This window comes from Mugil cephalus, chromosome 15 (assembly GCF_022458985.1).
Source record: "Mugil cephalus isolate CIBA_MC_2020 chromosome 15, CIBA_Mcephalus_1.1, whole genome shotgun sequence".
Taxonomy (NCBI): Eukaryota; Metazoa; Chordata; class Actinopteri; order Mugiliformes; family Mugilidae; genus Mugil; species Mugil cephalus.
In genome coordinates, this window is record NC_061784.1 from 23,554,894 (window position 1) to 23,565,379 (window position 10,486).

Consider the following 10,486-nt stretch of genomic DNA (forward strand, 5'->3'; position numbering starts at 1 on the left):
GGTGCTGCCACTGCAGGGCCATGTGGGTGCAGAGGGTTTCAGATTTTAGATCCTCCACGTTTTAAGGACAATGTTGTAGCAGGTTATTAAATGTGATCAGAGTCAGATAAAAGTCAATAATGTTACATGTGGTAATTTGATATGAATTATATTATTATCATGACACTAGAAAATGAGTTCAATTAATCGACAAGAAATGGGCCGAACTAATTCAGATGTTTCAGACTTTAGCCTCTAGATCCTGGTTTAGCTCATCTTGTCCAATCCAGATGTTTTTCACGGTCTCTCCGGTTGGTGCAGCCAAAAAAAACAATAATTCACCATTTTCCACCATTTACTTCTAGTTCAGCCTCCAACATGGAGACAGGCTGATGGGGCACTATGAAAACCCTCTGTATCACAGGCTGCACAGTGCTGTGGTGGTTGGCACTGATGAGAGTGTGAATGGTTGTCCCTGCAGAGGGGAAGCAGCTACAGAAAGTTAATGAATGAAATTTTAGCATCTTTTACCCCCAATAAGCCGGAATAGACAAAGCAGTCGCGGTGAGACTGACTCCAGTTCAGCAGAATGACGAATAAAGTCGATTAATTAACTTGAGCGAGACGAACTGCCTCATTCTCTGGTGTCATGGAAACTTAGGCAACACATAATCAGATGCAGAATTCATTTCACTTAATCCAGGAGGTGTGCGCTTATTAGACGTATACTGAGTTTAAATTTGTTTGCACAGCCTAGAACTACACAGCTGTGCGGCTGTATCTCCAGAGGAGTGTGTACAATTTAGGAAGCAAACAGAGACGTAACTCTACTACAAATACCGCTAATAATAAAAAATCAAAAAGTCATCTTAAATTTATTTGCGGAGCCCTACTCCATTCCATTCTGTTTTGTTTGCTTTCTGGAGCAGACATAAATTACCCTGCATGGCTGGTTGTGTGCGCGTGTGCGGGAGAGTGAATGAGCGAGAGCATGTGTGTGTTTGTGTGTGTGACGTGGTCTTGGATTGAACTTTGTCGGCTGCACGCACACCCTGACTCTGTGCTACAGGGAAATGTGGGCGTTGTGTCTGCCAGGCCTCTTACACTTGGCTTGTCTACATGGATTACTCTCACATACAAACACACACACACACACACACACACACAGAAAAAAAAGGAAAAAAAAAGCTTACACATCAACAAGCACACACAGACATGCAGAATGGTACGTGCACACATGCATGACAAGGATCCCAGTCCCAATCACACGCACACACAGAGTCCATTGAGGATTTCATCTCACTAAATAGTTAATATTCAGACTGGCCAAGCCTGCCAGGCAGCCAGTGGCATGATAGCATGAGCTTCTTTAATTCACGTCCTCTCCATCTTACTGACTCACACTTACATCAGTTCATTGAATTGTACATCGAATTATATCCATTTCCTGGAGACTTAACCGAACCTTAAATCGTGGCTTCGCCATAGAAATTGAACAATTCATGTGATGGAGACACTTCCTCAGCTCATCAGAAGAGAAGCCTGCCTCAAACAGATGTGTGTCTCCATAAATGGAGCGATCAGAGTGCACACACGCACATATGTCAACCCTCAGTATCTTGATTCGCGGATCTCCCCGCTGCAGCGTGGTCCATTGGACTCTAATTTAATTCAGAGTTGGTCAGTCGTGTTTATTGAGGTGACGTTAATGCAGCAACGCCTCTGTCAGCTCCCGCTCTCACAGACCCTCCTGCGGTCTTGCATCCAGTAGATGGCCTCATTGTGCCTCCCTGTGAACGCCTTGTGGCTCCAGGTTCAACCCAGGACATCCTTCATTTTTAGCTTTAGGACTTTAAGGCAGCTATAGTGGATATGTCCAGGTGGAGGGCAACAAAGAACCGGGTGGTTAGTGTCAAATCAACAGCCCCAGTGGTGGATTAGTCTATACACTACGTTGGTACATGAGTCACCAAAATCTGACTCCGGCTGGGTGTCACATTTAAAGACATTCACCAAAAAATCAGGAGAAAATCCTGCACAATCCTCCAAGTTGTAAAGGTGTCATTAAAAACCATGCGGCTAAACTGTCTTGCGAACCCACCCAGTGCGGTGCTGGTTGGATTCGCCTGGCTTTACCCTTCCCATTCTCCTTGGATAGATGGAGCAGTTGTGGCAGAGACCGTGGCGCACAGCAGTGAGCAGCAGCTGAGCGGAGAGAGAGGAGCGCGCACGGAAGCGCTCTTGGAGAGACCAGTCATTCCGATCACTCTCCGGCGGCCGGTCACACCGCGGAGACCTCGCAGTGCGGCTGAACGTCGCACAACGGAGGATGAGCCCAAAAAGAAGGACAGGAGGACTGAGACATACACCTGAGGACCGTAGCAACGGGGAAAGGCGAGACTGTCTTCCCGTGGAGCAGTGCGCAGAGAGGGTGAGCTCCTTGTCCTTCACTTGGTACCAAGATGCAAGTTGGATGTAAGCGTTGCCCGAAGAAAATGTGGATTTGGGACTGAATGTTTTTTTGTTTGTTCGTTTTTCCATTAGTTTCTTAAATTCAGATTTTTGGATTAATCTGAAGACGACGCAATTGGCGGCTCACTCGCTTCGGAGCTGTCCTCATCCACGGAGCCGAGCGCACGCGTTCCGATAAAATAGAAAATAAAAACAAATAAATTGCGCCTCTAATTCAAAAACCCAGGGATTATTACACCACCAGGTCATTTAAGAGGCTGATCTGAATAACTCGAATGTTTTTTCTTTCTTTCTTTCCATTTTTCTCTTTTATTTTTTAACAAACTGAACCAAAAGAAAACGCAGCCGGATTCAAGCAACATGTCAGCATAAAAAAAAGAGCTGATGTGTTTTCCACATGAACTTGACATCTAACGTGTATGTCTCCGCTTTGGAAACGCACTGGTCGGACTTTTAAACCCCGGCTCATGGCTCAGGTGGAGATGGCGACTGGAGACTGTGACATTTTCTAACAGAAAGCGAATTCACAAATATGACAATAAAAGACAGCAGCTAGCAGCCAGGGGTGGATCAGCGTCGATACTGGGACCAATATAAACACAGGGACACGCCTCGAAGATCATTAGACAAATCAGATAAACGCAGCGAAAAAAAAAAAAAAAAAACATCAATAGAAGTTATTGATGAGGTGATATATAAGGCTAATGATTGGGCCAGTCTCTGTTTACTCAAAAGCTCGACAACAATACGCTGTGAAACTTTTTCCATGGGCTTGACAGCTGTGGCACACGATGAGCGGAGTAAACGGAACACGGAGCTTTGTTTGAAAATCTCTCTTTTCTTTTTTTTTTCTGCAGCTTCAGATTAATCGTTGCAAGCAAAAGCTGGAATATTCCTCTTGTCCCGCCAACTAGAATGTCTGCTGCTCGTACGCTGCTGCTACTGCCGCTGCCGCTGCAGGAATTTATCAGTCTGTTGTTTCCCACGGGCAAATTTCTGAAGAGATATTTTTGAAATCTTCTTGACGAGAATGGTGGCTGTGACCAGGAGCCTGTGGATGACCCGGTCCGTGGGAGAGCTGGTGCCGAGACAGTTTACCTCTCCACCAGCTACGCCGCCCATCTAAAAGTCTCCCCCGTAGAGGCACAGCTGCTGCAGGCTGGGGATGTGATGGGGTGAGTGCTGACGTCCCCCTCACCCACCCCCTCTCTCACTCGATTAGCGCTCTAACAGAAACAATGGATCAGAATTTCTCGACGGTTCGAGATGGGAGGCTTGCGCCGGAGAGAGACTCGTCGAAGCGCGTCCTGACGGGATGCTTCCTCTCGCTGCTCATCTTCACCACGCTGCTCGGCAACACCCTCGTCTGCGCCGCCGTCACCAAGTTCCGACACCTGAGGTCGAAGGTCACCAACTTCTTCGTCATCTCGCTGGCCATCTCCGACCTCCTGGTCGCCATCTTGGTGATGCCGTGGAAGGCGGCCACGGAGATCGTGGGGTTTTGGCCGTTTGGGGAGTTCTGCAACGTGTGGGTGGCGTTCGACATAATGTGCTCCACCGCCTCCATCTTGAACCTGTGTGTGATCAGCGTGGACCGCTACTGGGCCATCTCCAGCCCGTTCCGCTACGAACGCAAGATGACCCCGAAGGTGGCGTGTCTGATGATCAGCGTGGCGTGGACTCTGTCTGTGCTCATCTCCTTCATCCCGGTTCAGCTTAACTGGCACAAAGCTCAGACGACGAGCTACGCGGAGCTAAACGGAACGTTCCCCGGCGACCTGCCCCCTGACAACTGTGACTCCAGCCTTAACAGGACCTACGCTATCTCCTCCTCCCTCATCAGCTTCTACATCCCCGTTGCGATTATGATCGTCACCTACACCCGGATCTACCGCATCGCCCAGAAACAGATACGGAGGATATCTGCCCTGGAGCGGGCGGCGGAGAGTGCCAAACACCGCCACAGCAGCATGGGCAACAGTTCGAACATAGAGAGCGAGAGCTCATTTAAAATGTCGTTCAAACGAGAAACCAAAGTCTTAAAGACACTCTCAGTCATCATGGGTGTGTTTGTGTGCTGCTGGTTGCCCTTCTTCATCCTTAACTGCATGGTTCCGTTCTGTGAACCAAGCGTGCCGGACGGGTCGACGGACTTCCCCTGTATCAGCTCCACCACTTTCGATGTGTTTGTGTGGTTTGGCTGGGCCAACTCGTCGCTCAACCCCATCATCTATGCCTTCAACGCAGACTTCCGCAAGGCCTTCTCCATCCTCCTGGGTTGCCACCGGCTCTGCCCGGGCAGCAACGCCATCGAGATCGTCAGCATTAACAACAACATGGGCGCCCCTACCTCGAACCCCAACTGCCAGTATCAGCCCAAGAGCCACATCCCGAAGGAGGGCAACAACACGGCCGGCTACGTGATCCCCCACAGCATCCTGTGTCAGGAGGAGGAGTTACAGAAGAAGGACGGATGCGAAGGGGAGATCGAGGTGGGGATGGTAAACAATGCCCTGGAGAAACACTCCCCGGCCATCTCTGGGAATTTAGACAGCGACACAGAGGTCACGCTGGAAAAGATCAATCCCATAACGCAGAATGGACAGCATAAAGCTGTGTCGTGCTGAGAAAGAGGCAAAGAGGGATTGAAATACGGTCAGAGTACGCGCAAAGGGAAGAACAGCGAAGGAAAGATTACAGACAGATGCTTCTAAGAAAATGCCTCGTGGGATTTACAGGAACCTTAAGACTGTCGACACAAATCTACATGGAAAAAAACCTGCAGAATGTTTTTAAGTAAAGGCACTTTATACTGGATATAACTATCTGCAAAATACCTTCAGCATTTATTGATGAAATTGACCCATTTGATGATAAATGTTGATAACATGTGTGAATACTAACGCAGAACACTAGAGTCACGTGCACGTGTGCACGTCTTCAAACATTTGCAAAGACGTGCACACGTGCACGTGCATGCTGTACAGTACTGACACGACTCTGGAAGGACTCCAACGTGGTAGATACGCTGGTGGGAAATGAATTATTAGCGAGATAACTTGTAGGTAGGTGCTTTGTACGTGTTTCATGGAAGAGAGAACAACGTGCTAAATTGGTTTTGGTACCGTTTAATTAGTTGTTCGTCGCAGTCATTTCTCTTCGGTTCATTCCTAACGACAGTTTAAGTGCAAAATCCAAACACCTGTACTGCAGTGGGATATTATTTTATAGCTAAATTAACTCCAGACACCAAAGTAATGTTTTCAAACTGAAACAAACACAGTGAGGATAATGGGGTTCGAGACTGTAGGCTAAGTTCTCGTAAATGTGTTAAATTTGTTTTTTTAAATTTTTACTCCCCTTCTTTACTGTGTTTTTGGTTTTCTGGTGCGTTCAGGGGACGAGTTGCATGTGTGGAAGAGAAAGACAGGGAGGAGGAGAAGTCACTGCTCAGGTTTTACCTTCACAGTTCTTGTCCATCCTTAATCGACTGGGACTAAAACAGACCGGCTCATCTGAAGTTTCCTCCATCCTCACTCGTCTCCCCTCTGTCACTAAGCCCTCCGGTCTTTTCTCTTAATTTCCTCGCTCTCAGTCAGCAAATTCCCTTCCTCCTTCATTCTGCCCTTATTTCTTGTGCCAGAAAGAATTTCCCCCTTCCCCTCTCCTCCCCTCTCGTCTGTCCTGTTCTGTCTGTCAGCGCAGCCCTTTACACCTGCACCACAGATTCCTTTTATGGTCTTTTTGCCGCCTGCATCCTCCTCACCATCTTCCCTGGCAGCCCTCCATTTTAACTCGCCCCTCCGTCCACTTAAAGTGGTGCTAATGATTCTATTTTTAGCGGATGCCGCCAGTCCATAATTAAAAACAGAATGTAAATGTGTACACTAACATTCCCACACTTGGGCAGAGGAGGCAGAGCAGCAGCAGCAGCAGGAGCAGCAGCAGGAGGAGGAGGAGGAGGAGAAGAGTGCACTCAGCCGGAAGGCAAGTGACACTTTGTGACCTTTCGCAAACTTGTAGATATCTGATTTTGTAAATTGCTCATGCTGGGAGCCATACTGTGCAGTAGTGGTGATGTGGAGCATGCAGTGTGACAGTTCAGCTCTGTTTGCCGAGGTGGAGTCAAAGACAAAACACCCTCAAGATGTCGCACATCTTTTCCGTCGTTAGAGCTGCAGAACACGTACTAGTGTAGAGTTAGACAAAATAAAATGAGCAGTTTTAATGGAATTCTAATTATATTCTTTAACATTAGCAGTTAATGTCAAATATGCATTTCGCTTACACTGATTAAAGTCACTCTATAAAGTAGATTATATGAATACTTTAATCTAACCTTAAGCTAGCATTAGCTAGGCTGTTACGCTGTAGCAGCAAAACTCCTGAGTGTGTTTACGTGAGCAACTGCATATCTTATAATAATAGATCCATAGTAGCGCTACTTAATAATAATAAGGAGGCGTATTTCTGCCGATTTTAGACAACATATTTGCTAAGGTACAGCTGTGTGACATACGTCCACTAGACTCACATCTAAAATATGCATTTTCTAGCTAGCATGTTGATGAAGTCCATTTTATGACCAGGGCTCTCAAGTCTGTCACGAGAAGAGATAAAACTTGCTGCACGTTAGCAACACAGACTGTATAGAGAAGAGATATTATGAATGGATGAGGCAAAGGCTGGAATCAGAGACCTATCAGCCAATCAGAAGATAGTATTCCTTGTTGCCGGGTGAAATAGCAGCATTGTAATCGTCCACAAATGTGTAAATTTATTTGGGTTAAAGGTCCTTTATTAGATTGATACACTAATACATTTATTAAAACAAGCTTCGCCTGTTCACTCCAGGCTAAGTTCAAAGCTTGAGAGCTCTGGTGTAACTGACAGTGTCAGGTTATAATATACAGTATTAGCTTCTAGTTGTATTGATTTCATTAAGAATACACCTAAATTTACAGCATCTCTGTCACAGTATGTGTTGAGCCATGAGCCATAACTACTTTATTATATTGTACTGTTGTTAGTGTTAGCCTAGCTTAGTCATTATGCCGGTCCACATCACTTTCTACTGCATAGCTCTTCAACGAACGGGCCCACAAAAAAAGATAGAAAGACATTTTTTGTATATATTTTTTTAATTTTCCCCCACAACGTATTTTAGTAAAGGGATAATTGGAGGCAGAAGACGTAATCTTTCAGTCACCACTGTCTTAACTGCCTCTGTTTCACACCGGACCTGTCAATACACAGGAGGCTCCGCCCCTATCGCTGCTGAGCCCATCAGAAGGCATTCGCAAGATATTAGCAGAAGAGAAGCTATGTTTTAGAATATTTGAACCTGTGTATTATCTAAATAGCTTAATATTTAATGTAAAATGATAATTATAATGTATATCTATAAATAGCACTAGTTTAATACAGCACACGTAAAACTTAATCTCTCATCAGTTTGGGTCCTTGACCTGAAAATTGTTGAAGACCCCTGATCTACTGGAAATGAGCTACACTTAAGGCAATAAAATCCATATTTCCAGTTATTTTGATGAAAGTCACTTAAAAGTAATGCAAAAGTAAAGTAATGCCTTACAACTAAAAGACAGTAATATTATAATGTAACTAATTATGACTAAATCCATGTAAACGTGTCCAGCTTTTAAATATTAGCTAGCATTAGCCTCCAGAAGTGAAATAAGGCCATCGTTATCTGAGTCTTTTTTATCTACGGTTTTTCATTTGAAAAAGGAAAAACGTGTTATTTCTTAATTTTAAAGTTCCGCAGTTTGAGTCATTTAAAACCGAGGATGACTGATGACGTGGTGACGTGAGAAAAGTCCCTACACGAAGCAGACTTCTTCATTCATATCTGTCCGAGCTGTATTTAATTAAACCGAGCAACCTGCAGTGTTCACGTATCAGCTCCGGAGCGTAATTAGCTCCACACATAGAACCTCCTTTGTGTTCTGCTCAGTTTAGTTTCTCCGTGAACGCCGAGCGACCGAGCGACCGCTGCACTGCTGTGTGTGTCCAGGAAGGCGTGAACTGACTGTTGCACACATCAGAGAAAGGAAGAGTTGATCCAATATAGAAAGCAATTGGTCTTGAACGAGGCATTTGATTTTCCTGCTCTGGAAAATCCAATGCTATCTAGATGGGAACAAAGCAGGGGGAAAGCTTTTAGCTCGATACGTGACTCGGCCCGTCACACACACAGAGCCACAAAGCTTTGTCCTCTCCGGCTTCCTGTCCTCGGCTGCTGCCCCGTCGCTCCTGCGACGGTTTGGAAATGAAGTGGCGTCTCTTTAACGTGTCCCACGGCGCGCTGTGACCCCGCCCCCACGCTTTCCTTATAGACGTTATCACGGCTCATATCAGCTCAGCGTCCCTCCTCACTCTTCACCAGTCCTTCTAAACTTACTCCATGATCACTTCCCAAACACACACACACACACACAAAAAAAAAAAAACCTCTGCTCAGTCTGTCAGGACTGGACATGGAAGGAAACTGCCTTGGGGAACATTGCAGCTCCCATCACCTCATATACCCACATATACACACCTCCCTTTCCTCTCTTTCTCTTCTCTCCTGGCTGCCCCTGTCGTCCAGACGTTAACACAGATTGAATTTATTATTAAACACACAGACAGAGCCCACTGTCCTTTAAATTAGTGTCTGTTTTCATTTTTTTCCCCCCTCTTTCTGGCTGAATGTGGCTGTTCTGTAGCTTTATGCTGTGATTTAACCAGTGTTTTATAAGCTGAGGTGTGGGTACATTAATCACAGGTGTTTACCGGGCGTTTTCTCGTATATATATATATATATGCCGTATGTATACGTACATTTTATAGAGACTTACCTCCAGCTGGGAGCTCTCTGCTGCTGTGTTCTGGCTCAGTGTAAAACCCCCCCTCTCCCTCTCTGAGCCTTCACCTTGTCGACTCGTCGGAGTCATCTTTCCAGCTGCCATTGCTTTGATTTTGGATGTCAGGAAATAGTCCCACAGGCAAAGTGTTCTGTTTGATCCAGGCAATTTCCCCCAGGGTGCATATACAAGTTTTTTTTTCAGTGCAGTTGCAACTTAAGAAAATCCTCCGTCCTCCACCGGAAGGATGGTCTAGCTGAACCCCACCCCCGGCCTTTGGGAATGCGTAGACCGTTTTCAGTGGTGACGTTTTTCAGCTTCATTTAACTGTCTGGAATGAGCCCCTACCTCAACCTCAATTCAGTGACAGAGCTTCATGTAAAACAAAAATAATACAAGAAAAATAAAAAAAAAATACTAAAAATCAGTGGCAGTATTCCGGGTTGGGCCTTGCAGGGATAGAGTATTGTACAATGATGTTCAAAATGTAGTCGTGATGAACACAAGTGCTTTTTATCTTCAAAAAAAAAAAATTATTAAAAAAAAATCCTTAATGTGTGTAGCAAACTTTCATGCTGTCTGTTTGTCTCCAGTGAAGACGCGAAGGTTGATTTGTATTTATATATGTATTTATTTATTTATTTATTTATGGTGTCCATTTATGGAAGTGATGTCGAACAATTATAACCCTCAGAAAAATTACGGTATTTAGTTTACAGTTTGTATAAAAACAATAATGATGATGATAATAATACTATGTGCCCTTCTTGTAAAATAAACATGTATGTCTTGTTTTTTTTTCATCTGCGTTCAGTCTTTGTGGTTATTCGTCTGAACCGCTCCTCTGACGCTGGTATTGGAAGATCATGTCACTGCGGACGATCGATGCCGATTGATTTTGAACAGTGACGCATATTTTTTTTCCAGCTCACTGCGCGTGGTGTCCTCGCTGTGCTCCTGCCTCCGTCCTGCATTTACATAACCTGACAGCCACTTGACGGTTGACGCCTCCTCCTCCTCCTCCTCCTCCTCCACTCCTTCCCTTTGTCTCCACTGTAAACTTTAATGCTGCCGGTCTTTTGGATTTTTAGCGTGTTACAATACAATACAATCAGTGTTGACGGCGCCTTTTTATTTTCATGCCTATGGAGGCTGGAAACGAAGATCAA

At 45.2% G+C, this 10,486-nt stretch overlaps 1 protein-coding gene across 1 annotated transcript; it reads left to right on the forward strand.

Annotated features, from left to right (window-relative positions):
- The first annotated feature begins 1,890 nt into the window (after positions 1-1,890).
- drd1b (dopamine receptor D1b) lies at positions 1,891-10,120 on the forward strand. Its single transcript, XM_047608083.1, has 2 exons — positions 1,891-2,410; positions 3,309-10,120. Exon 2 carries the CDS (start codon positions 3,690-3,692, stop codon positions 5,076-5,078), a length of 1,389 nt encoding a protein of 462 aa, XP_047464039.1. The 5' UTR covers positions 1,891-2,410; positions 3,309-3,689; the 3' UTR covers positions 5,079-10,120.
- The last annotated feature ends 366 nt before the right edge of the window (positions 10,121-10,486 follow it).

Coding starts and splice junctions, on each gene's coding strand:
- drd1b (XM_047608083.1), top strand. CDS start 3,690: ATGGATCAGAATTTCTCGACGGTTCGAGATGGGAGGCTTGCGCCGGAG.